Genomic DNA, 27,414 nt, shown 5'->3' on the forward strand with positions numbered 1-27,414 from the left:
AGCAAGGCCGAGACCGCCAGACCCCCATTTACTACTTATATACGATCTTGAGGAGTTGAAATGCAAGGCCGAGTCTTGAATCGGTTTAAAAGTTCACGTTTTTTAATTGCGGGGCTTCATGGCTTGATGTTACTTTAGTTTTATAACATTCATAGACCCGCCTAATCCAAATCAGGGGGCTGGAAGGATTCTGTCTAAGCAACATCAGGTGGAAGATGGAAACAAACGCTGAATGGGATGTGAGTCATTTTTCCAAATGCAGTTTGGGATTGCTGGGCCTATCTTGACAGCTTTGTGCATAAGGCACAATCAAAATCTGAACAGGACTGCAGTCTTTTCTAAATACATAATTATTATTATGTGTTTATAATAATAAATTATAAATAATATAATAAATAAATAATAGTGTTATACTTCCTTAGAAGGCTGGCATCCTTCAACATCTGCAATAAGATGCTGCAGATGTTCTATCAGACGGTTGTGGCGAGCGCCTTCTTCTACGCAGTGTTGTGCTAGGGAGGCAGCATTAAGAAGAAAGATGCCTCACGCCTGGACAAACTGGTGAGGAAGGCAGGCTCTATTGTTGGCATGGAGCTGGACAGTTTGACATCTGTGGCAGAGCGATGGGCGCTCAGCAGGCTCCTATCAATTATGGAAAATCCACTGCATCCTCTAAACAGTGTCATCTCTAGACAGAAGAGCAGCTTCAGCGACAGACTGCTGTCACTGTCCTGCTCCGCTGACAGACTAAGAAGATTGTTCCTTCCCCAAACTATGCAACTCTTCAATTCCACCCGGGGAGGGTAAATGTTAACATTATACAAAGATATTCTCTTTTCTACCTGCATTATTATCAATCTTTAATTTAAAATTGTTTTTTTGTATCAGTAAGGTGCTGCTGGAGTATGTGAATTTCCCCTTGGGATTAATAAAGTATCTATCTATCTATCTATCTACCTACCTACCTACCTACCTACCTACCTACCTACCTACCTACCTACCTACCTACCTAAGCCTGCTTAATCCAAATCAAAATGTCCGAAACTGAGCCCAGTATATTAACATTGGGAAAGAAGCCAGGAATCCGACCTGGAAGGGCTGCCACTCGTTTCCAAGTGCATTACCTAAAAATCTCTTCATCTTTTATTGAATTTATTAAAACCATATAACATTCCATACAGTCAAGTCAAACTTAACAAAACTAAATTCAAATCCCCACCCATGAGAAAGAGAGGAAGGCCAGCAGCCAGAGCAAAACTGTTTAGAATAGTAAAGAGAGAAAGGAGTCTTTTTTCCCCCAATTTAAATGCTTATTCTAAAACGTTCTTGATTAGATCCTATCAAGTTTTGAAAAAGTTTTGCACAGGCCCTCTAAGTGAGAATTTGATTTTTTTTTTCCCCCCAATTTCAAATAGTATAGAACAGGGGTCCTCAATCACAGTCCTGAAGGGCTGCAGTGGCTGCAGGTTTTTATTCTAATCTGGTTGCTTAATTAGAAAGCAATTCTTGCCAATAATTTAATTTCATGGCTTGTTAGTGCTTTAACTCTGCTATGTCAGGTAATTCTTATCCTTAGAAAGGGAAAGAAAATCCAGGATATATCATCCAAACGATTTGAAGGCTAAAATGGATGAGTAATTCTCAGTCCTTCACTTTTTCCTCTTCAATTTCCTTCCAAGTATTTAATTTAACCCAATAGTGCATGGTTACACACAGGTGTAAATGGTAACAAGCTAAACGTAGAAATGCTGGTCTCTTTTGTCATTTGCATGTTATTGCTAATTAGGAGCAATTAAAAACCAAGAATATGGCTGTTTAAGACTAAAATAAGCAATAAGGGTTCAAAATCTTAACGAGCGAGACGACTAAAGTGAAACAGAAGTGTTACTTGAGCAATAAGTGCTTTTTATTAAGCAATTGGGTTGGAGCAAAAACCTGCAGCCACTGTTGCCCTCCAGGACTGTGATTGAGGACCCCTGTTCTAGAACTTCAGTTACCTTCTGACCTAAAAATCTTAAATTTGCTTAGGCCAGGTTTATACTTCACGCAATGTGATGTATGCTCCAGCGGACGCTCAGGCTATGCAAGCATTTTACTGTTTATACTTGCGCACGTACTTTATGTAAATCTGGAAGAATCCACCAGGTGGCACTGCGAGATATCATCATGGTGAGAACAGGTTCGGCTTCGCTGTGTTGTGAATTGCCTGGAACATCCATTACATTCCGAGGACACCTTACCGCAATATCTCTGAAAAGGATGTTTAATGATTAAATACATCAATCGAGGAATGTGTGAATACAAGCACTCACATACACGCTGCCGTCATTTTAGCGTCACCAAATCTGCATATCTTTGGAAGGAAACCGGAGCACACTGTGGAAACCCACCAGGAAAACATGTAAACTCCAGGCAGAAAATACCAACGACGTGACTCCCTGCGAGACAGCAGCTCTACCGCCCCACCACCGTGTGTGTAATTATTAACAGTATTCATTATTTAAATGAAATTAACGATTTATCTGTAAAATGTAACATACATACATTAATGCATTTCATCATGAAAGTGATATCAAGTATAAATCTAAGGATTCTAAATGTGCAGATAGTTAGAAAATCATACATTTAATGTGTTCTGTGTGGCGATCTGTTGCTGTTTGCCGCTGCTGTCGGGTCAAGAGGAAGCCCCAGAAATAAAAGACGGCACAAAAGATGGTATGCAAGACTTTTAAAATGCATCGTGTCATTACAATCAGGAATATGCGACGCTTGAATATAAAAGCACCACGAATGCATCTGTATGTTGGCATTTTGCTTCATCACATCGAACCATTCATCAAACATCGAAGCGCGCACATTGATCCCGGTGGACCCGCATAGAGGCTTTCTGTCACATGTAGATAGTAAACAGAGACTCTGACGTGACGTTCCGACTTTTAGCACACTGCGCCCCCCGACTTTTTGCTGGTACTGCAACTCGCGCACGCGTCACGTTCATTTCTGAGGATGCGTCAAATGAACACTGGGAACGCGTGGCAGCCATGATGTGTGCGCGTACGCGTTCTGAGCGTGAAGTATAAACGAGCCCTTAATTGGGCATTTCGGAGTGGAGCCTATCCTGACCATATCTGGAACAAGGCAGGAACACAGCACCATTTTCAAATACATGGGATTCATAAACCTGCTTAATCCAATTTGTTTTCAGTTACGTTTACTTACTTGGCAGATGCTTTCATCCAAAGCGACTTATGAAAGAGGTCAACTTTATTGTGAAAACATCAGTCTGGCTCACGGTTTGACGACAATTGTGAAAGGACAAGGTTACAAAGTTGATCATCACAAAGAAAATGCAAGCGAGTTATCAGTTAGACGTTCACCAAACGAGAGTCTTCAAGTGCTTCGTAAACACATTGAGGGAGTCAGAATTACGAATGGAGGTGGGCAGCTACTTTTACCAGTTAGGAGCTATGAATGAAAGAAAATCGTGCGTGCATTCCCCTTGACTTTCTCATATACTGAGATAGAGGAAAAGATCATCAGAGCCACTTCAATTGTGCAGTATTCCTCAAATCTCATCTTTGTTTCTCAAATCAAATCTTTGTTTCTCATCATAACTAATTGATAATATCAATACACAATCAGTCAGTCATCTTCTAACCCGTAATATCCTAGCTACAGGGTCACGGGGGGTCTGCTGGAGCCAATCCCAGCCAGCACAGGGCGCAAGGCAGGAACAAATCCTGGGCAGGGTGCCAGCCCACCGCAGGGCACACACACACACACCAAGCACACACTAGGGGCAATTTAGGATCGCCAAAGCACCTAACCTGCATGTCTTTGGACTGTGGGAGGAAACCCATGCAGACACGGGGAGAACATGCAAACTCCACGCAGTGAGGACCCGGGAAGCGAACCCAGGTCTCCTTACTTGCAAGGCAGCAGCGCTACCACTGCGCCACAGTGCCGCCCAATACACAATCATTTATCTTTATTTATAATCAAACTTTATATTCAAATGATATTTTTGCACTTAGGGAGGTCGAAAATGGTGGTATAATTTTATCATTATTATATATGAATTGTCTCGATTATGTGCAAAGTAAAAAGAGTTTACCTAAAAACATTGAAAAAGTGTTACTATTATATAATATTTGTTTGTAATAAGTTGCTGTAGGTAAAACTGCATTTAGCTACATTTAATTATGATAATGATGGCGGAAATAAAAAAAAAAAAAATTATAAAATTGAATGTATTACCAGGAACACGACAGGGACGTAGCTGCTTATTGTTCCCATTGCATCTTTATATTTACACGGCATGTTCAATGCTTACACTTTATTGTTAAACTAATAATGTATAAATTAAAATAAAGTTAATAATCATTATTGAAAGAATATACATTATATTGAATACAGTTTTTAATATCGTGTACACATTTATATTTCCATGATACAAAAAATTTGGATGGTTGTTTAAATAAAATACTACTTCCAGTTGAGTAATTTTTCATAAATTTCATATCTGTTTGCTTTTTATCATTATAATTATCTACACAAAATTTGAATCATCGATCTGTAGTTATAACCACAGTTTACTTGAAAATTTGAAAGTATTCAGTTAAAGTACTGGAAGTGGCCGAAAAGTTGATAGGATTCCTTATTTTTGATATAAAGCAGGGGTACACAATCCCATCAACTGAGGACAGAGTGTTTTCGAGTTATCTTGTTTTCACACACACACACAGACAGACGGACATGATTTCAAAAATGGTATTTTCTGACTCGGGAAGGTCTAAAACGTTGAGTTTCATCCAAATCTCAAGGTTGAATTTTTTCGCGATTCCTATACTTTCTCTATACTATGTATACGAGAAAGTAAAAGTCTGGATTGAAATTTCATGCCACACAGAGGTGGTATCACCAGGCACTGTTTATCAGCAGAGCTGAGTGGGCAAGATGGATCACAGGGCCTCACGAGTATATAGGCGCTGACCCGTGGACTTCTAGTTGAGCATCAGGGATCTGAATCTTAATATGTGCCATTGCAGGGATCCAATGTATTGATCTGAATAGAGGAGTGAATACCAGACGTGCTGCTGCATTTTAAATCCTCTGTAGTGGTTTGGTAAAACATGCAGGTACTCTTGCCAGCAGAAAATTGCTGTAGTCCAGACATGACAAGACCAAAGCCTGGAGCAGGAGTTGTGCTGCATACTCTGGTCTGATCTTGCAGAGGTTGTGCAGAGTGAATCTGCAAGAATAACAGACTCTTGAAGCCTGGTCAGTGAAAGAGTGCTGGTCATCGATCACCACCCCAAGGACGGGTAGTTTTAGTGAGCAGAGCTGCGCAGAGATGAGGTGCCAAATAGACAGATGAGCTGGGATAACAAGATGGTTGGTCCAAGCCAGGTTTGAGCTGTAGATGGTGCTTCATCATCCAAGCTACAGTATCAGTGAGACCAGCAGTGAATCAATCTGATACCGTACGGTCTTCTGGAGGGAATGACAGGTACTGCCATGTATCATCGACATAGCACTGATAAGAGAAACTATGGGACTTGATGATTGGGCCTAGTGAGGAGGTGTATAGAGAGAAGAGGAGAGGGCCCAGCACCAATCCTTGGGTTACCCCCATGCTTGCCTGGTGCACCCCTGACATCTTTCTTTACCAGTAGGATCTGCCAAAGTGGATTCAAACCAGTTGAGGGTTGCAAGGAAGATCTGATGATTGGCCATGTCGAAGACAGAGGTGAGATTTAGTAGGATGAGCAAAGATGACATGTTGGTAGCTCTATCCAGTCGTGTAATGCGTCCGCAACAGAAAGCAGAGCCATCTTGTTGCAGTGGCCTGTCTTGAGCCCAGACTGATTAAAATCATGCAGTCTGTCCTGTAGATGGAAGTAACGGACATGGTTGGAGACTGAGCGTTGTAGCGTTTTGGATAGAATGGAGAGTTGACTGGTCTGCAATTGCCTACTTGAGATGGGTCAAGTGTGGGCTTCTTGAGAAGAGGAGTTACTAGGGCCTGTTTGAATACCGTATGGAAGTTAACTGTGCAGAGTGTGGTGTCGATGTCGTGTGTAACTGCAGAAATGAGTGAGGAAGAGAGAGAGAGATCATGGAGGAGATGTGAGGGGATGTAATGACACTATAAACATTTCCACTCATTTTTGAGTGATACATGCAGGGCTTGAATAAGATTCAGAAACCGTCAGTGAGCCAGTGCACTGTTGCTGGCAATGGGGTCACCATCCTTAAGAATGCAAGTCGGCAGGTTGAGCTCATGGTGTTTGTGACTGACAGTTCTTCCTTGCATTTACCGTTCATCACTTTTAATTTTTTTTTTTCCTCCACAGTGAAAATTGTTATTCGAGGTGACAGAAACACAGGCAAAAGCACACTTTGGCATCGGCTGCAGGGGAAGAAGTTTTTGGAGGAGTACATCCCAACACAGGAAATTCAAGTGACGAGCATTCACTGGAACTACAAAAGTAAGTGAAGTTCAAGTTCAAGCCCTTTATTGTCATTGTGTAACACAATGAAATTACTTCTATGACAACCCAAATGGTGCATTTAAAGAATTGAAGTGCCAACTGATAAACAGAATTCATATGTTAGAAAAAGGGAAAACACAATATTCATTCAAAATATGTCATATACGGGTGCAGCTCAATAAATTAGAATATCATTGAAAAGTTAATTTAGTTCAGTAATTCAATTCAAAAAGTGAAACTCATATATTATATCGATTCATTACACACAGAGTGATATATTTCAAGTGTTTGTTTTCATTTTGCTGATTATGGCCTACAGGTAATGAAAACTCAAAATTCAGTATCTCAGAAAATTAGAATATTACACAAGACCAATAAAAAAAAATGAATACAGAAATTTTGGCCTACTGAAAAGTATGGCACTGCACTCAATACTTGGTCGGGGCTCCTTTCGCCTGAATGACTGCATAAATGTGGCATGGCATGGAGGCGATCAGCCTGTGGCACTGCTGAGGTGTTATGGAAGCCCAGGATGCTTTGATTGCGGCCTTCATCTTGTCTGCATTGTTGGTTCTGGTGTCTCATCTTCCTTACAGATTCTCTATGGGGTTTAGGTCAGGCGAGTTTGCTGGCCAATCAAGCACAGTGATACCATGGTCATTAAATCAGGTATTGGTACTTTTGGCCATGTGGGCAGGTGCCAAGTCCTGCTAGAAAATGAAATCAACATCTCCATAAAGCTTGTCAGCAGAGAGAAGCATGAAGTGCCCTACAATGTCCTGGTAGACGTCTGGCTGCGCTGACTTTTGACTTGATAAAACACAATGGACCAACACCAGCAGATGATGTGGCTCTCCAAATCATCACTGACTGTGGAAACTTCACACTGGACCTCAAGCAACTTGGGTTATGTGCCTCTCCACTCTTCCTCCAGACTCGGGGACCTCGATTTCAAAATGAAATGCAAAATTGACTTTCATCTGAAAAGAGGACTTTGGACCAGTGAGTGACAGTCCAGTCCGTTTTCTCCTCAGTCCAGGTAAGAGGCTTCTGATGTGGTCTCTGGTTCAGGAGTGGCTTGACACAAGGAATGCTATGACAGTTGATAGATAGATAGATACTTTATTAATCCCAAGGAGAAATTAACATACTCCAGCAGCATATTGATAAAAAACAATATTAAATTAAAGAGTGATAAAAATACAGTTATAACAAACAATAACTTTTTATAATGTTAACGTTTACCCCCCGAGTGGAATTGAAGAGTCGCATAGTGTGGCGGAGGAACAATCTCCTCAGTCTGTCAGTGGAGCTGGACGGTGACAGCAGTCTGTCGCTGAAGCTGCTCCTCTGTCTGGAGATACTGTTTAGTGGATTCTCCATGATTGACAGGAGTCTGCTCAGCGCCGATCGCTCTGCCACGGATGTCAAACTGTCTAGCTCTATTTCTACAATAGAGCCCGCCTTCCTCAGGCGTGAGGCGTCCCTCTTCTTTATGCTGCCTCCCCAGCACACCACTGCGTAGAAAAGGGCGCTCGCCATAACCGTCTGGTAGAACATCTGCAGCATCTTATTGCAGATGTTGAAGGACGCCAGCCTTCTAAGGAAGTATAGTCGTCTCTGTCCTCTCTTGCACAGAGCATCAGTATTGGCAGTCCAGTCCAATTTATCATCCATCTGCACCCCCAGGTATTTATAGGTCTGCACCCTCTGTAGCCCACGTCCCCGATACGTCTGTGTGTGGTGGCTCTTGAAGCACTGACTCCAGTCACAGTCCACTCCTTGGGAATCCCCCCCCAAATTCTTCACAATCCTCTCAAAGCTGCGCTTATCTCTGTTGCTTGTGCCCCTTTTTCTGCTGTCACATTTTTTCTTTCCACTCAACTTTCCATTAATATGCTTGGATATGACACTCTGTGAACAGCCAGCTTCTTTAGCAATGAGCTTTGGTGGCTTAGCCTCCTTGTGGAGTGATGGTCACAATGATGGTCTTCTGGACAACTGTCAAGTCGGCAGTCTGATTGTGTGGCCTACTGAACCAGACTGAAAGACCATTTAAACGCTCAGGACCCTTTTGCAGGTGTTTTAGGTTAAGTGGAGTGGGACACCAGGAGTCTACAATATGGAACTTTTTCACAATATTCTAATTTTCTGAGATACTGAATTTTGAGTTTTCATTAGCTATAAGCCATAATCAGCAAAATCAAAAGAAAAATGCTTGAAATATATCGCTGTGTGTGTAATGAAACTGTATAAGATAGGAGTTTCACTTTTTGAATTGAATTACTTAAATAAATTAACTTTTCAATGATATTCTAATTTATTGAGATGCACCTGTGCCGTGTTAAGTGATCAAGTAACCAGAGTAAATTATTGTTGTCCAATGTACAGCAGCATAAATTGTAATTGCACCTATTAATGAATCTGGTTGGAACAAAAACCGGCAGCCACAGTGGGTCCCCAGGATCAAGTTTGGGAACCAGTGCTCTAGGTGACTGTGACTATAGCACGATAATTGGCATTTTGGCTCTAGCATCTTCCAAGTAGTTGTCGTCCAGGGCATGTCATGCAAATGGTTTCAAGGATTTAACAGCAAATGGTTCCAAAAGCAAAAAAAAAAACTAGCGTGGCAGGTGATCCTGTGTTTGAAAAAAAAACAGCAAAAACAGGTCACAAATTAAGAAAAGGGTTAGAATGAAACCTTCAGCCACTGCGGCCCTCTAGGACCACTTGAGTTTGAGACCACTATTGCAGAATGTAGAATCCTTGGCTAGACAAATTCATTCTCTTCTGAAGCAAAAGAAGGCAAAACACGCTTGATAGGTGGACATGAAAGTGGAGGGAACCCAGGATCCCCCTATTTCTCCAGTCGGGTACGTGGTTTCCTGGTTGCGTGTGCCACTTGAGGACTTCTTCCTGCACTCAGGATGCCAGCCACTTGGTCTGGTCACTCTTTTGTGACCACCAGAAGAGAATTTTCAAGCCAAAGAACATCAGATGCACAACAAGTGCATCCTGATTCACTCAGTCCTATTATGCTGCATGGTATTTACAGCCTGCATGGGAACAAGAACGGTCTCAGTCTCTGAATTACACACAATTACCTTCTGTTTTACATTGCCCTACGGATGCCCAATATTTTGCTTTCCTTTATGTTTATTGCTGTTAATTTCCATTAGCACTGTTTGGCAACCTTGAGCTTTGACATTTCCATCCAGTCTAAGAGTTGCCAGCTTGTGGACAATGCAGATTTGTGTTTAATAAAAGGGCAGCTGGATTTATGATGCTTTGTAATTTATAGTGATGGTGCTGGCTTGCCAAAAGCTCTGGAGCGTGGCAGTTTGGGCCGTTAACTAATTGTGAACGCTCGATCAGTTCTGCTCAAAGACGCTGCAACTTCTTGTTATACAGAAATGCTGACACATACACTTCTGCCACAGAGTTAGGGTGGACAGGCTACCCCTTGGCCTCTAGAGAACTTGTTAGTGGCTGTCTAGATGCTGACGAAGAACAGCAAACGGGTAGGTGGCTGAAGTGTTGGCACCACCTGAGGGATTGACCCTCAATTGGACATCATGTAGTGCCAGTTTGTGTCTTTGACCATTTTGACTCATCAGGTGAATGTTAAGTTAATTTAGGCAGGAGCCGGTTAACTCCTAGCAAAGTCCTCCCGCATTTCAATTCATTCATTCATTCATTTTTATTTTCTGCTGCTTAATCTGAAGCTGGGTCATGGCGGCAACAGCCTTAGCAGTGAGCCCCATATGTCCTTTTCCCAAGCCACACTTGCCAACTCATACTGTGGGATCCCAAGGCGTTCTCAGGTCATCTGGGATATATAATCTTCCCAGCAAGCCCTGGGTCTTCCCCAGAGTCTTTTCCTAGCTGGTTATGCCTGTAAAACCTCCACAGGGAGGCATTCAGAAAGCATCAATATCAGATGCCTGAACCATCTCAATGTGCTCCTCTCAATGAGGGGCATCAACAGCTGTACTCTGAGCTTGTCCTGGATGTCTGCACTTCTCATCCTGTCTCGTTTCAGTTCCATTTAGATTATTTTTATACAGTATAGCATTCTTCCCTGAGTGCAGGCTCTGAGCATTGTAACAATTTCACAGGTCAGATAAGTGTATATGCAAACTTCACAACGGTCCAATTACATAATGAGTACATATAGACACATTTGTGTAAACAAACTGGAAAACAAAGTGATTTGAAATAGGTTTACATAAATGGAGCCCAGCAGAGTCTGTCCACTAATTGACTGTTGAATTATAACCAGTTAACAACTGAGGTCAGGAAAATAAACTCCAGTCAGCAGGTTTGGGGTGGGGGGGTTTGATTTGGAGGGAATCTTCTTTCAGTTATCTCAGACACAGTTACAGTCCTGGAGGCCTTGGCAAACCCACCTACTTCTGGGAATTCTACAGTAGAGTCTGTACCAGGCAATCTAACCTGACAAGAGAGACAGGCGGTCACTGGAGGAGATACTCCATTGTGGAATGTTGATCACAATGTGTGCAGGACCCACTTTCTATGAGGGTGTAGTCATTATGGGCAATGTGGTCCAGAGGGTAAAATATTGAACTTTATTTCCAACTAGCCTTCCCCCGCAGATCGGCCCATCGTAGTAGTGAAACAGGACAAACTTTAAAAATCAATAAACAAAAAGGTATCACTAGCTAAGCGGAGGCAAGTTACACTCCAAAACGCAGAGGTAGACAGACTCCACACTCCTGATGTCACGCTTCCCTTCCCTCTCCTTGGCCTGCAGCCTCTGTCTCGGATTAGCATGAATATATCGCTCCTGTTAGCAAACTATGATTCTTAGTGCGGTGAGAGAAGTCGCAAAATCAACTAGAATGTTCAAGCAAATTCTAGAAAAAAGCCAGATCGAAATCCGTTAAGTAGTTCTCTCGTGAAAAGTGAACAGACATACAGACAGATAGACGTGACACGTGTTTCACCCTAATTCTGGGCTCATCAGGCGTACACACTCACTGCATCCCCTCTCGGGAATCGAACGTCAGCGCCAGAGGCAAAGCCCCTAACGCTGCGCTACGGCGTGTGGTTCGTTCATTTGACAGCATGTAGATCGGGGTAATTACATTCATGGCATTCGTAGTCTGAATCACAATCTGATTGTATGGGTGGAGCGTTACCTGGTAGGTAACCACCACCAAGTCCTGTCTGATCTGTGATAAGCACTAAATTGCAAAAGAATACTCTTTTATTATTATTATTACAAGGGGGCTTCGCCCCCTGCCAGCGGCCGCCTCTCCGAAACCCCTCTGATACAATGGGAAACAAATACATTTTTTTTAACTCCTCTTTGCTCGAGCAGCTTCTGGCGTGCTGCTGCTGCCTTCACGCGTGATCTGCCATTTGCTCACCTACAACTCAACCCTGCCAACAGTAGGCTCCGTTGTGAAGAGGGGGGTTGAGCGCACCCCATGGAGACGCGGCCGCTCCTCTGAAAGCCCTTTTAAACGGTGATACATTGGGAAACAAGAAACGGGTGTTTTTTTTTTTTTCCACCTCCTCTTTGCTCAGTCAGCTGCTGGCTTGCTGCTGCTGCTGCCGTGCCACGTGATCTGCGTTTCGTGCGGAGCTTTGAATGTTTAAAAGCCTGTACAGCACCTGAATATTCAATCTCTTTTGGCTGTTCCATTATTTCCCTGAGTAGTAATTTCTGATTGTTTGTGCTAATGTGATCTTTACTGTCATTTTTGGAGACTTTTGAATTTTCCTACTTCCATGATCTCTAACCTTCTCTGCATGTGTATCACGCGACTTGTGTCTGGAGGTTGTAAGTATGACGTGACTTGTCCGTCTCGTGGGACGTGAAAGTGTCTCTGTCTCTCTTCAAAAGATCACGTCAAGTTGCAAGTTTTTTTTTTTTTTTAATAATAGAGAGATTATTATTGTTATTACATTTTTAGCCAATACCTTTATTCAGAATGACTAGCGTGATTAGGATATAACTGTTAACAGAGCCACACTAAGTGATACATTGAACCTTCAGTCATGGGGTTTAAATTCCAGTACCCTAGTTAACATACCACGCTGTCTGCCGCAATTTGCAAAGAACCATCCTGGTCTCCTGCCTTACACCTGGTGCTTTTAGGATAGGAGCAGGCTCTACAGCAGTGGCCTAGAGACAGGGCAGGTGAAACCTGCTGAGCAGGGAATCCAACAGGTGACGGCACGTGGGCCAAGATTATTTGCTTAAAGATGCAGTTAAGCGATTACTTATCAGACTCAAATAAAGAAAATGGAGAAATGGTATTCGGTGAAGTAGTGCAGCAAGAGTGGCAAGATGTACGCCATTCAAGGATGGTGTCATTTATAGGGAGAAAGAGGTCAACCAGAGCCAATTAAAATTCAATTGAGGATGTCATTAATTATTCACCCTGTGACCTGGATTTAGAATATAGTCACTGTCCTCCTTGCGTTTTGTAAAAGGTGATTAAAGGAAGTTGGCTGTACGAAGTCTGACATTAAAATTTCCAAAATTTGAAAAGCAGGTCGCTAACTTGAGAGAACCCAGAAAATGGCTATGAAACTGGCAGATAGACAGTTAATTATAATGACGCTAGTGCATCACAGAATAATTGGACGCATATGTATTCACCCTCGTCAAGTCAATGTTTAATAAATATCTAGCCCACTTGGCAGTGCAGTCTCACAAATGAGCACAACAGCAGTGATCTCAAAATACACATGTGGTTGGTGCTTCTTCCTCACAGGTCCTCCATTCTTGTATTCAGATCCTTTATCAAGTTTCTTTCTGGGTGGAGTCCGCATGTTCTCTTTGGATCTGCTTGGATGTTTCTCCCATGTTTTGTGTTCATTGATGTTTCTAAATATGCCCATCTCATGATTTATTCTAGCCTTGCACTTAATGCTGTTGGGGTAAAAATTCGGGACCCCGATGACCTTGAATTGGTCTAATTGGTTTTAAGAATACCGTGTTAAGTCCACACTGTAACTGTGCTGCAGTAACTTTTAAAAAGCAACTTGCATATCTTTTCCTCTTGGATGATAGACATAGTGCTCAATGAGTGTCTGTAAAAATGTGTTTCATATCCACAATTCTACTTGCTCAATTTCAAGGTGACTTAAAAAAAATTAACTATGCAGCACATGATCCCACGTTTAATCAATGGAGCTTATAACACAATCCACAGATGTACTGGAGCTATTCCTGGAGTTGTGGTTTAAAATCTGGAAACATCTTGACTATTATAAAACCATACTAATTCTCTTTTTGATTTGTTTTTTTTTTCTTTCTTTCCAGCCACTGATGATGTGGTCAAAGTGGAGGTGTGGGATGTCGTGGATAAAGGTAAGGAACGCCTGTAGAAGGTAAACTCCACTATTGCTGTTACCATCTCCCATATGTCTGTCTTTCTGTGTTTTTGTAGACCTGATGAAAACCAAAATCCTGATTCTCTTTAAGAGAGGGGGGCAGTAGGATGGGGGTTTTGGTGTGGCTGGTGCTTGTAAGTCTTTTTCCGTTCCATTGAGCCAAGCTGTGCTCTGCTAAGATGAAGATCTGTGTTTGGAATAGAAGCTTCTGTCCACTTCTTTTCCCATCCTATACTTAGAATCTCTGCACAAATGAGAATAATGGGAGACTACAGACAGAACAAATCAACTGATTCATTTCTTAGACAGCAGGAAACCATTGCTTTTGAGAGTTAAGCCAATAAAAGTCACAAGTATCCCTGATCCAAGCTAGTTATCTCTGGACTTGCCAATCTTGCCCCCCCCCCCCCCCCCCCCCCCCCCCCCCCCATGGTCTGCTGATAAGAAGGCTAAATGAGTTACAGGTAGCTGGTGGAGACTCTGTCCCCAAACACTACTTTTGCTTCACATCACGTGACTACAGCCTGATTCATTTTGCAAGGCACCAGACACTGATGAGAGGGCTCAAGGACAATTTGCAGCAAAAGCAGAGTCTAGGAATAGAGCCCCAGCGAACGTGTGACATAGACGGTGATCAGAATGGGAGAGTGGGCTTTTCTGGGCTTATGCTGCATTCCATTTATCTTAGAAGTCAGATTTAGGAATGGTGTCACAGCCGAGTTGACAGTGTTCCGTTAAAATATTCGCATAAACAATATGGACGCAACTAGGAAAACCTTTGTTGCGCTTCCTCCATTGGAGTAAATAGCAGTGGATATTGACGCATTACACAGTATTTTGCAAATCCAAACACTTCAGCAACATGTCCGTGGATAGAATGGACAGCACTGTGTGTGTACGACTGATTTAATCAGATACAAATAGACAAAAGTAGTAATAAGCTGGATAATGCTACAGCTTTCACTAAAGTTTGCAGTGTATGGATTTGGATTGTCGTCATGATCTGAAGTCAGGAAAACTGACTTGACAGACCAGCCCAGAGCTTCTGAGGTGGAAATAAGGGGGCATTCCAGTTGAAAATTCTAACTAGGAGCTCAAATTCCAACTTCCCACTTCAAATGGAATGCAGCTTTAGTCAGAGTCTGTGGCTCTGAACAAGTTAAATACTCTGAGTGCACTGTCAAGACAGACAGCAACTCCATATATCATGCAAGGGAAAAGGCTTCTATCCCTATACCCAAGTCCTCATAGAGAATGAATCACTAGTCGTTACCTGACTAGCCAAGATGATGTGCAGGTGAATCCAAAAGTGTGTTATAAACTGGGATGCTCCCTAAAATACAGGCACCACACAGCTTGGCTCAGTGGAAAGGGCTTTGTGTGTTTTGGGGTCAAGGGTAATACAGGGAAGTTGGGGTGGCTTTAGCAGCTGAGAGCTGAAAGTGGAAAGCAATAGTTAACTGGAATAGCAAAGATTTTGCTTCCTGTACAGTTTTGGGTGTATCTTATGGATTTTGGCCTGTTAATCACAAAATCATCTTTACATGTTCCTATCATGTACTATTTTATTGTGATCCCTTTTTTTGCTTTGCGCCCTCCCTCACCCTAACCTATCGTCTATGAGTGGGGAGTGAAAGCTTTAGATTCGTCAAAAATTTCAATCTCGTTTTAAGGTCCCCTGATATCGAAAACATTGATATCTCGATGATGGCTGTCTTTGTGACACAGTTTCTTGAGGACGGTCCAGAGCTAAAGATTGAAAAATGTGAAAATCGAAACTTAAGCCTTATTAGGTGACAATGAGCTGATTAATTTTTGAGCCAAATCTAGCAAGACGAGGCACTCTAGAAGAACCCTCAAATGAATTGTTGATAATATCTCGAATTATGGCAAATGCTGTAATTCTGCAATTAATGATGAATTCTTCTCGTCAATTGCTATCGTAATGACCTATTTTATGATCAAAAAGATCAACATAAGAGCGGTAAGTAAACATAAACCCGAGCGAAGCCAGAGTTCAGATAACTTGGTTCCTAGGGTGCAAAGACTACTAACACTTGCATCCGAATTTTTGTGATTTCCAGTTGTATTATCAGTATACATATACAGGAAAGATTGAACCTTTTCAGTTTAAGCAAATTGAGACAGAGGTGACATAATTGAAGTTTTTAAAGTAATGAAAGGAATTCGTACTCAGGATGTAGACTGTTTGATGAAAGTGAGGTCAACAACAGCAGTTGTTGGGTTAATTATACGCAAAAATTGGAAGCTTTTCTTCATTTAGGGAACTATAGAGATGAAGCAATGTGGTGGACAGAAGGACATTAGGGACATTCAGAACTTGATGTTGTTTTGAAGGAATTAGGCAGATAAGGTTGATGAACTCTGTTGGACTGAATGGCCTGTTTTCGTCCCAAGTTTTTCTATTGTTCTGATATACAGTACCACAACTTCATCTGTGGTGATTTTAAAAGTGGTGGCAGTGCTACTAGGAATTAGTGTTGGATCGATACTAAAATTTTGACTTCAGTATCGTTATCTTTTAGGACTTAAGTGCCATCGGTTACGAAGCAAATAACGGATAACTCCAAACCCCCATCTTACTCCAGCCTCCCTGTTGTGCCATAAAGTTCTGTTTGCAACGGGTCGATGATAATCTGGGCTTGGGGTAGGGAGTCCTCCATGAAGTTCATGAAACAAATATTTTTCCACAACTGCAATAGTGAGTGTCGAGGGCATTGGATATTGAGAGGAAAACTTTAGTTTAATTCCAGTACCAAATATCCAAAATGCTGGTTCCCTACTAGGAATGCAACTTGTATACTGTATGTATACCATGTCCAGTTGCTTCATGTGTGAATGGGACAGCCATGGTCATTATAATAAAACTAGCTGTGTAAGCCCAGGCTTCTAAAAACTATTGAAAATGTCAGGAAAAAAAATTGAAATGCAGAGTCGGCGGTTTTGTTTTGCGGATGTACTCGCGCCCCCCATTTCTGTAAACAGCTAAGCGAGTTTCTCTCTAATTTGTCTTTCCTTCGCGGTTTTACTTTGGTGACGGAGTCGCTTTCTTTCAGCTTCATGCTGTAGCCTCGTACGTCTTTTCTTCTTCCGACTCACTAACATGGGGCCGTCTTGCGGGCTCTTTGAGCTTCATAATGTAGCCTCACACTTCCGGGCTTGGCAGACAGACAGACACACACTTCCACGCATAGACATTTTATATATAAGAAGAACTGGCCGCTACATAAGGGCAGAAAAGTGTGGAACATAAACCACTTGTCGATCCAGCAAAAACATTTTTCCCCCTCTCTCACATCAAACTCATACTGATGAAAGTTTTGTGAATGCAATAAAAAGGTGAAGGATTTCAGTATGAATAACTGATTCCAAGATTAAGGAAAGGTTTTTTTCTTGGTGTATACATTAGACATGACATCAGTGACAAGTGGTTTGAACATCTGCTAGTGGGGCCAGAGGAAATCACACGAAAGGCATTCAAGGATGTTGTTGAGAATTTTCTTGGCAAATACAGAACACCGAACTACATCCAGCTGCTTGATAGCATGCTTCAAGTGTATAAATCCATAAACTATAGTGCAACATGTTGCTAATAATGCATTTTCTGCATTCACATTTGGACTTCTTCCTTGATGAATATGGGGAAAGTTGGAATCCATTAATGCTGGCTGGCTGTTATTGGACATGTGGATGAGAAGCTTCAGATTCTTAGTATAAATGAAATTTGGCAGAAAAACATTTTTAGCTCAGTTGAACTAATGTAATGTGTCGGGATCATTAAGTGGTTAAACACTCTAAATTCAATAAAAGTTCCTTTAATGTTTCTCCAAGTCAGTCTGAAATTACATTTGTGTTCAGCTTAAAGCTGTACATCATATACACCAAAACATTTTCAGGAAGCAAAACTTTTGAAAAAATGTATCCAGTGTTAGTCATGAGCAGGAGGTGAACAGTGCTCCCTTGTTGATGGGCTGAAATGGGCGGTACTTCTGCATGACCACTAGGTGAAGGGAGTGCACTAGCATAGGCTGTGTGCCTCTTTTGAGTGTGCAATGTGTGTTAGTTGGCACCAACTGGTTTATTTATTTAATGTTACAGCTAAATAACGCAGGTGTGGTTCTGCTTGGGGGATTTCAGTGCTTGAGCTTAGCCGCAGAGTGAGGTGGCAGGGCATTGGCAAAAACAATTGCTGCACTTTCCTTGCATGGCCACGATGATGAGAGCAGAGTGGTGCTTTGGCGGCATTGGTGTTTGATCATAGAGAAAGGTTGGTGCTTACACATGGGCGCTGGGAGATTGGGACTTTAAGCACTGCTTTGAACGTCCTATAAAAGTGAGAATGCAACCATCATCACCCATTGAATAAACATTTTCTGGGATAACCCTTGTTAGGTGGGTGGCCTTTAGATCGTTTCCTTCAATTCTCCACAGTCCTGGGCCTCTGTTAGGGTGAGACCCCTTTTCTTCACAATATCTGTCACCTCCTTCTACCAAGTCTTTCTCGGCCCTTCCACCTCCATCTTAGTTCACTTCTTCACCTAGTCATCTTCTGCCTTTGGCTTCACAAGCCCTTGCCACCTCAATATGTTCCACCTTCTATTGCTCCTTCTTCAGTACTTTCCATTAATTCAAAATTTGTGTTTCTCTCACTTGACACTCCACACATCCTCCTGATCATTCTCATCTGAGTTCTTTCAGGTTCTGGCTCATATTCAGCTTCTATCCACCATACTGTTTCTCACGAAGCTTTCCTACAAACTTTCCTTCACTACCATAAAGACTATTTGAGAGCCCCAGGAATTTCTTGTACACACCTGTTACCCTCTGTATCACTGCTGTGCCCACACCTCTGCCTGTACTGAATGTTTCACCTAAGCACCACAGCTTCCTTATCTTCTCTGAAACTGCTCCGTTTTGGATATTTACATTTTGCATTCCATTTAGAAAGTATTCATACTTCTTAATTTTTTCCCAAAATGAAACAGATTTTTTTTTTTTTCAAATTTATTACAAATAAAAAAAAAAAAAACCTGAAATAATATCACATGTATACATGTATTTAGACCCTGTAGTATAGTGGGTCCACGGCTCCGAAGATAAGCCCAGTTTTAAATAGATAATCTCCACACTCGCGGCTTATAAAGGGGGCGTGGTAGTGTGGCCGGAGGTGTTCCTGGGCGCTTCATGATGCGGGCGGTCCTCGCTTAAGTGCACAGGTGAGGAGTCGTCTGCATCTGTAATTGATGCCGGGAACTGCAAATCGCCACACCTGAGCCACGTCCCCAGTATATATAGTAGGAGCGCGAGTGCAGAGGTTAAGGGAGAAGGCAGCTAGAAGGGAGGAAGCTGGTGTGTGAATGAGTGGGCCGACAAGCGAGAGCCGGCCTGCTATAAGGACAGGCAGCTAAGCAGGGAGCCCTTGCGGGGTGTTTGGCCAGCACCCGGGGCAGTCGGTAGTCATCGCTCCTGCTGAGCGTTTAGTGAGGAGTAGGAGTGACCGGAAGGAGGATGGCTCGCCGCCAGAGTCGGGAGGCTTGGGAAGTGGATGCCCTGGTTGCTGAGGAACCCAAGTCTCTGTCTGGGGAGAGCAAAACGAAGCCAGGGATCGGGAAGCCACAAGACCAGCAGGCAGAGCAGGTTAGTTGCAGGTAGGGACAACTCCCCTGGCGCAAAGCCTGGATGGGAGAAGCAGGGCAGCCGCCAGCAGATGAAGACACCAGATTTTTGTTTTAAAGGACTGTCTTCCAGCTATTTTAACCTCGCTTTTAAAATAAATTATTTATTGGATTTTAACCTCCACTGATTCACTCCTGTTTTAATGGATTATTTATTTAATAACATTTGGATTGCACTGCACTATTTATTTGGACACTGTTTTGTTGGATTATTTTAATAAAAGCACTTTGCACATTTTTGCACCATCCGCTTGTTTCGCAATGTCTTCACTGATCAGCTCATCCGGTGACATTACCGACGGTGTCGGGTTCAAAAACTCCCAAAAAGGTAGTGGAAGCATAGAGAAGAACCCAGATCGTCACAGACCCTTCTCTCAGAACCTAGTTGTGGCAATGATTCTAGCCTGGAGTCTTCTTGAGTTTGACGTGACAAACTTCTCACACCTGAATTTAGGGAGTTTCTGCCATTCTTCTGTGCCAATGCTCTCAAGCTCTGACAGGCTGGATGGAGACCATCCTTGGACGAGTGTTATCAGGTCTTTCCAGAGATGTTAGATTGGGATCAAGTCCCGGCCACTGCCTGTGCCACTCAAGAACATTCACAGTGCTGTCCCTAAGCCACTCCTGTTTTGTCTTTGTTTTGTGTCCTGTTGTAAGGTGAACCTTTGGCCCAGTCTGAGGTCCAGAGCACACTGGGAGTGGGTTTTCATGAAGGATATCTCTGTAATTTGCTCAATTCAGCTTTCCTTCAACCCCGTGTAGTCTCCCAGTCCTTGATGCTACCACCTTCATGCTTCACAGCTGGAATGGCATTTCGCAGGTGATGAGCGGTGCCTGCTTTGCTCCAGACGTGACACTTTGGAGTCCAGACAGTTCCATCTTTGTTGTATCAGACCAGAGGATCTTGTTCCTCACAGTATGAGTCCATGAGGTGTATTTTTGCAAACTCCAAGCTGGATGTCATATATTTTACTGAGGAGATAGCTCAGAATGTCCACTCTGCAATAAAGCCCTGTTTGGTGGAGTGTTGCAGTGGTGATGGTCTTTTTGGAAGTTTTGCCAGTCTCCACAACAATCTCCATTTCTAGAGCTCAGCCAGAGTGACCGTGGGGTTCTTTGTCAATGCCCTTAAGCATGCCCTTCTGCCCAGATTACTCAGCTCTAGGCAAGGTTGTGGTTGTTCCACACGTCTTCCTTTTAAAACTATGGAGGCTGTTGTGCTGTTGCCAGTGCTGCAGAATTATTTTGTGTGCCTTGACACAATCCCATCTCTGCACTCTGCAGGCTACACCTGAAAGGCCACCGATGGGACCTTCTATAGACCGGTTTTGGGCCTTTCCTAATTGGCCACAGGTGGACTGAAAACATCTAAGTAGATCGGCAAATTAAATAGAATCGGGTGCACCCTGGCCAAAGCAAAGGGTCTGAATACTTGTGTCAGTGTGAGGTTTTAGTTTTTTATGAATTTACAAAATGTCCAAATTCCTGTCTTTGCTTTCTCGTTCTTGGGTATGGAGTTTTGCTTGACGTGAAAAAAAAAAATGAATGTAAATGATTTTAGCACAAGGCTGCAGCACAAAATGTGAAAGTGAAATGTGTGAATGCTTTCAGAATGCTTTGCATGTTGGCATTCTGCACCCTTTTCACACTCACGTTCAGCATTCATCTTCCTCTCGCTCTGTGACATTCCACACATCCATCTGATCCTTCTCATCTTCTCATGTCAGATATTTGTGTATATTTGTTTTTTTGTTTGGTGGGTTGGTGACCGTGACAGAAGGAGCAATGGTTGCTTGAGTTCAGGACAGGCACAGCTCTGTTGAGGGAGACGGTGGGAGGAGGAGGCTCAGTTTCTTGTGCATGTCCACTGAATGGCTTGTGGTATGGCTGATCTGACAAGGTGCACGGCATGGGTAGTTGGGGTTGACATGAGTCTCTTTGTCTTGGGTTGTGTGGTGTGGTGTGGTGCCCATGAGCCTCCTTTGCTTCACCTGCAGCTCTCATTGCTTCACTGTGTCCTTTCTGTTTGCTTTTTTTTCTCATCTTGTCTTTTTTTCTTTGTTTCCATTCTTCTCCCTTACCTCCTTTTGCTCAGGTCACAAGTTTCCTCATCCTGATGGCCCTGGTGAGAACTTCATCGGCTTTCTGCCTGCTCCGTGTTTCATTTATCTGTCATGGCGCCCTTGTGCATTACTCAGAGCTTCCTCACATGCAGCAGCCAAAGACTGCCAAGTTTCTTCTCAAATCCACGCACTCTCTTTTCTTTTGGCTTAGTCAGAGAGTAGACAAAAAGTGATGCTGACTCAGGCGAGGAGGCCTCGGCAGTGTTAGCCAGTAAATAAAGGCGTGGCGCTGATTGGCATTCTGTGCGCACCCATCTGTCTTTGCTCATCCGCCCACCCTTGCAGCGTGGACAGTGCCTGCTCTTTTACTGCACTGCTTGGCTGTTCAGGCTTTGTGTCGTCTGGCTTGGCATCTCCTTGTGGGCTGTTCAGCATTTTTCATGATTGTAATACAGAGTATGATTTCATGGCTGTCGTTTGTAGCACTGAATTTATTAGCAGATTATGTTCACAATACGGATAGACTGAATTTAAGCCCCAACTTGGTCAACTCTCCATGTGGAGTTTCCATGTACTCCCCATTTCCATGTAGGTTCTTCACCCATTACTTCAGTTTTTCTCCTATGTTTCACAGACATGTGTAGCTTTGGTTTACTGGTAACCGTACACAACTCTGCTGTGAGTAAATGTGCTCTGTGGTGGACTGGCATCTGGTCCAGGATTGGTTTCTGTCTTGTACTTACCCTCCCTTGTGTTAGACCTGAGCATTACTCAGACTGTGAAAACAACAACAACATTTATTTCTGTCACACATTTTCATACAAATGATGGAGCTCAAAGTGCTTTACATGATGAAGAAAGAGAAAAAGACAAAATAAATAAGAAAATTAAAATTAGGGAACACTAATTAGCATAGAGTAAAAGTAACGTCCAATGGCCAGGGAGGACAGAAAAAAACAAACAAAAAAAACTCCAAATGGCTGGAGAAAAAAAAAACACCTGTAGGGATTTCGAAGCCACGAGACCACCCAGCCCCCTCTAGGCATTCTACCTAACATAAATGACCTCAATCAGTCCTCATGGTATTCAGGGTTCACATGGAAGAACTTGATGATGACGGTCAGGTGGACCTCTGGCCTTTAATCCATCAATGTAGAGACAGCATGGTGCTTTGATTAGGTGGTGGTGGCGGCACAGATCGCCACCACAGAAAACCGGAAAAAGAACAGAAGAGAAAGTAGGGGTTAGTACGGATTTTGGAGCCACCCATGAATGATAATAATAATTAATTGAATATGCAGAGCACACAGAACTGCTTCTGCTTCTTCTTTCAGCTGTTCCCGTTAGGGGTTGCCACAGCGGATCATCTTCTTCCATATCTTTCTGTCCTCTGCATCTTGTTTTGTTACACCTATCACCTGCATGTCTTTTCTCACCACATCCATAAACCACCTCTTAGGCCTTCATCTTCTCCTCTTCCCTGGTAGCTCTATCCTTAGTATCCTTCTTCCAGTATACCCAGCATCTCTCCTCTGCACATGTGCAAACCAACGCAATCTCACCTCTCTGACTTTGTCCCCCAACCGTCCAACTTGAGCTGACCCTCTAATGTCCTCATTTCTAATCCTGTCCATCCTTGTCACCCCAATGCAAATCTTAGCATCTTTAACTCTGCCACCTCCAGCTCTGTCTCCGGCTTTCTGGTCAGTGCCACCGTCTGCAGCCCATATAGCATAGCTGGTCTCACTACCGTCCTGTAGACCTTCCCTTTCACTCTTGCTGATACCCGTCTGTCACAAATCACTCCTGACACTCTTCTCCACCTCTTCCACCGTACCTGTACTCTCTTTTTCACCTTCTCTTCCACAATCCCCATTATTCTGTACTGTTGATCCCAAGTATTTAAACTCATCCACCTTTGCCAACTCTACTCCCTCCATCCTCACCACTCCACTGACCTCCCTCTCATTTACACACATGTACTCTGTCTTGTTCCTACTGACCTTCATTCCTCTCCTCTCTAGAGCAGATCTCCACCTCTCCAGGGTCTCCTCAACCTGCTCCCTACTCTCGCTACAGATCACAATGTCATCAGCAAACATCACAGTCCACGGGGACTCCTGTCTAATCTCGTCTGTCAACCTGTCCATCACCACTGCAAATAAGAAAGGGCTCAGAGCCGATCCCTCATGTAATCCCACCTCCACCTTGAATGCATCTGTCACTCTTACCACAGACCTTACCTCTGTGAGCATACAGAGCATTAAACTAAAATGAAGCTATGAGAAAGCCATGTTAAAGTAATGTGTTTTTAGCAGTTTTTTTTTTTTTTAAAAGTGCTCCTCTGTATTAGCCTGGTGAATTCCTATTGGCAGGCTACTCCAGATTTTAGGTGCATAACAGCCGAAGGCCGCCTCACCACTTCTTTTTAGTTGAGCTCTAAAATGCTAACAACGTAAGTCAGGTGATCATATAGGTGTGTCTTACATAAGCATCAGGCCCGAGTGTCGCCTGTCTTCTCCTAGCCTCATAATGGCGTCTCTTAAGAAACGCTTTTCAGCAGCCCAAGTGCTGTTCTGTCTTAACAGTGATACGAGCAGTGATGATGAGGAGCCTGTCATCAGCAGTGATGACGAAGTGAATTTGTCTTCAGGCAGTGAAACCGAAACGGACAGTGGAACCGAAAGTGATTCTGATGAATCCGAAAGTGATGCTCACGTTTGGGTTTGTGTTAAGCCTGATTCAAGTAAAACCACACCACCTCATTTTAATTTTGTGGGGCAGCCAGGAATAAAAGCAAACGTTGACAGCCAAGATTCACTTATTTACTTGAAGTTATTTCTTGATGCTGACATCATCGAAAGAATTGTTGAGACGAACCATTATGCTGAACAGGGTCGGGTAAACAACTGTACACTTCAACAGATTTTCCATTCAAAGGCATACCACACAAAAGACCTATTTTGTCAGTATATGTGGTATTAGCATTATTACCGTATATACTTGCCTTTTTAGGTTCTCCCGTGGATAAGTCAGGGCTTGATTTTACCGTATAATTTCCGGCATTTTATAATGTTGGTCGTATAAGTTGAATATGGAAAACTCATGCTATTGGTCCAAGGGATTATGATATGCTAACGCCTACCTGAGAGAGTAACCACGGAGCACATAGCCTCTTTTTTTCCTATGTATTGTGCCTATGTGACCACGCGGTAATACCCAAACTATTCCAAAGTGACTTTTGCACAGTTTTGTGTTTTTTGTATCTCACACCCTCATACACCTTTAACGTAAGAACATCCCTTATCTACAATGGAGCGTTTGATCAGAAGGAAATATGAAGCTGGTTTTAAATTAAACGTCGTTGAAGCAGTGAAAGAAATTGGTGACTGCGTTGCTGCAATAAAGTTCGATGTGTCTGAGAAACTGGTGCGAGATTGGAGGAGGAGGCAAGAAGATGTAGTGAGGCCTCATCTGGAGTGCTGTGTGCAGTTTTGGTCTCCAGGCTGCTAAAAGGACATAGCAGCGCTAGAAAAGGTCCAGAGAAGAGCGACTAGGCTGATTCAGGACTACAGGGGATGAGTTATGAGGAAAGGTTAAAAGAGCTGAGCCTTTACAGTTTAAGCAAAAGATTAAGAGGTGGCCTGAGTGAAGTGTTGAAAATGATGAAAGGAATTAGTCCAGTGGATCGAGACTGTTATTTTAAAAAGAGTTCATCAAGAACACAGGGACACAGTTGGAAACTTGTTAAGGGTAAATTTCACACAAACATTAGAAAGTTTTTCGTTGCACAGAGAACGATAGACACTTGGAATAAGCGACCAAGTAGTGGGCTAGACAGTAAGACGTTAGGGACTTTCAAAACTCGACTTGATGTTTTTTTGGAAGAAATAAGTGGATAGGACTGGTGAGCTTTGTTGGGCTGAATGGCCTGTTCTCTTCTAGAGTGTTCTAATGTTAAAAAAAAAAAAAGTAAGGTTTAAGGGTCGCATTTTTGAACAGGCATATAAGCCGGGGTCTGATTTTATGATTGATTTTTCGGGTTTCAAGGCCCGACTTGTACGTGAGTATATACGGTAGTTATTTGTGACACCTGCACTGTACAACATAATTTATGTTATCTATCATAGATGATATTATTATTTTACTTTTAACACTTCTGAGTTTCTGACTTACTACTTTAATGTTTTGCACGTTTTATAGTAGAAAGCTGATATTTAATAAAAATGTCATTTTTCAAACCAAGAAGTGCAATACATTTTATGTTTTTTTGAGTAGAAAATGTAATGCTAAAGAGGTTAATGCTGCAGGAACAGATGCCAGCTGACATAAGAAGTTTGATGAACAAGAGGAGTCCATTCAGTCTGCATGTCACTTGTCCAGTTAGCTATAACCTAAGTTGTCCCAGCGTGGCGTGTTGATATTTTAAAAGGTTACCAAGATTCCAGATTCAACTTCGTTTGTTCTAGATTTCCCACCACCCTTTATGTGAAGAAGGAGCCTGGTGTATCCCCAGTTCTGCTCTCCCTTTGGTATGAAGCAGAGTCAAGTCCTGCTTTATTTGATGACAGCAGGCAGTGTGTTGCCCAGAGGATAAAGACCCAGGATCCCCTGGGCTCTCATTTCAGACCAGCCAATGTTTGAAACTGTTACAAAGTTTTAATTCAGTCAGGGAACGAAGAGCTCTCACTTCCTCTCCATATTATTGTGGAACTAAGGATAATTCTCCCTGCTTTCCTCGGTGGGAGCAGAGTGGCTCAGCAGTTAAACAATGTGAAACCAATGGACTTCCATTCCCACTTTACTTTAATAGGTTCTCTATTTCAGAGCTGGTTTAGGGCTTCCATTTTGTTGGTGGGTGGTGGCCTGTCATTAAATAATCAGAAACTTTCACTTATTCTTTAATTAGTACTGCTTAATTTTATTTTTATATTTTAGTCTTTTTTCTTTTTTCGTCCTGTAAAGCACTTTGAGCTACATCATTTGTATGAAAACCTGCTATAAAAATAAATGTTGTACTGTACTTCCAGTTTACGTAAAGGTTTCTGTTAGAGTTATGTCCTTTAAATACTTCAGCAATTGGAGTCCATCAGTTGCTCTATATTTATATTTGCTTCACAATAGAATTCCATTTTCCTCTCTCAGTCCTTGAGATATTTGAGTCCACATTTAAATAAACAGGAACTAATGGGCTCCAGGCTATAAGCCAAGTTATGTCCTCCGAAGTCTTTCAGGGGCAGTGTGACTCAACAGTTACACCAGCGTGATGCCATGCAGCCCAATATTTAGAAATAGGATCCATTAAGCTGTCACTTGGATCTCGGAAACCAGACTCTCTCTGCCCACTCAGCTCAGCAGGGTGTTTGGCCTGAGACCTCCAGACTTCCCATGGGACAGCAGTTAACTAGGATGAGACGGCCTCACCCAAATCAAGGTGCATTTTGGAAACCGGTGAGGTGGTCTGTCTCTGGGTAACAGAGGTCCGTTGACATGTCCATTTCTGTAAGTGCTAGTTCTAGCAGCCTTCTTGGGTGGTGTTTGAATGTGGCCCTTCTTTTAAATGTGTAAAACTTTGTGTCTTTTTTGGCTTCATTTCCAGGCAAAAGTAAAAAGCGAGGAGAAGGATTGAAACTGGAGAATGAGCCTCAGGAGGTGAGAATCCTGCTTCAGTATCCTGTTTGATTCAAATTTATTTTGCTGTGAAGAAATTGTGATATGATTTTTATTTATTTATTTTTTTTGTAATCTGGTCCCTGGGGGGAAAAATGACTTCAACAATCGACGCATGGC

At 42.6% G+C, this 27,414-nt stretch overlaps 1 protein-coding gene across 3 annotated transcripts in view; it reads left to right on the top strand.

The window, feature by feature from the left end:
• The window catches only part of LOC114656979 (rab-like protein 6), a 98,926-nt gene that overhangs the window by 14,725 nt on the left and 56,787 nt on the right, over positions 1–27,414 (top strand). For 2 of the 3 annotated variants that reach the window (XM_051932291.1, XM_051932290.1), the window contains exons 3-6: positions 6,357–6,491; positions 13,795–13,842; positions 21,657–21,686; positions 27,224–27,276. In XM_051932291.1, coding sequence (XP_051788251.1) covers positions 6,357–6,491; positions 13,795–13,842; positions 21,657–21,686; positions 27,224–27,276 — 266 coding nt within the window. The remainder of the gene's footprint in view (positions 1–6,356; positions 6,492–13,794; positions 13,843–21,656; positions 21,687–27,223; positions 27,277–27,414) is intronic. The other variant, XM_028808657.2, reaches the window with a different exon arrangement.

This window comes from Erpetoichthys calabaricus, chromosome 9 (assembly GCF_900747795.2).
Source record: "Erpetoichthys calabaricus chromosome 9, fErpCal1.3, whole genome shotgun sequence".
NCBI lineage: Eukaryota > Metazoa > Chordata > Cladistia > Polypteriformes > Polypteridae > Erpetoichthys > Erpetoichthys calabaricus.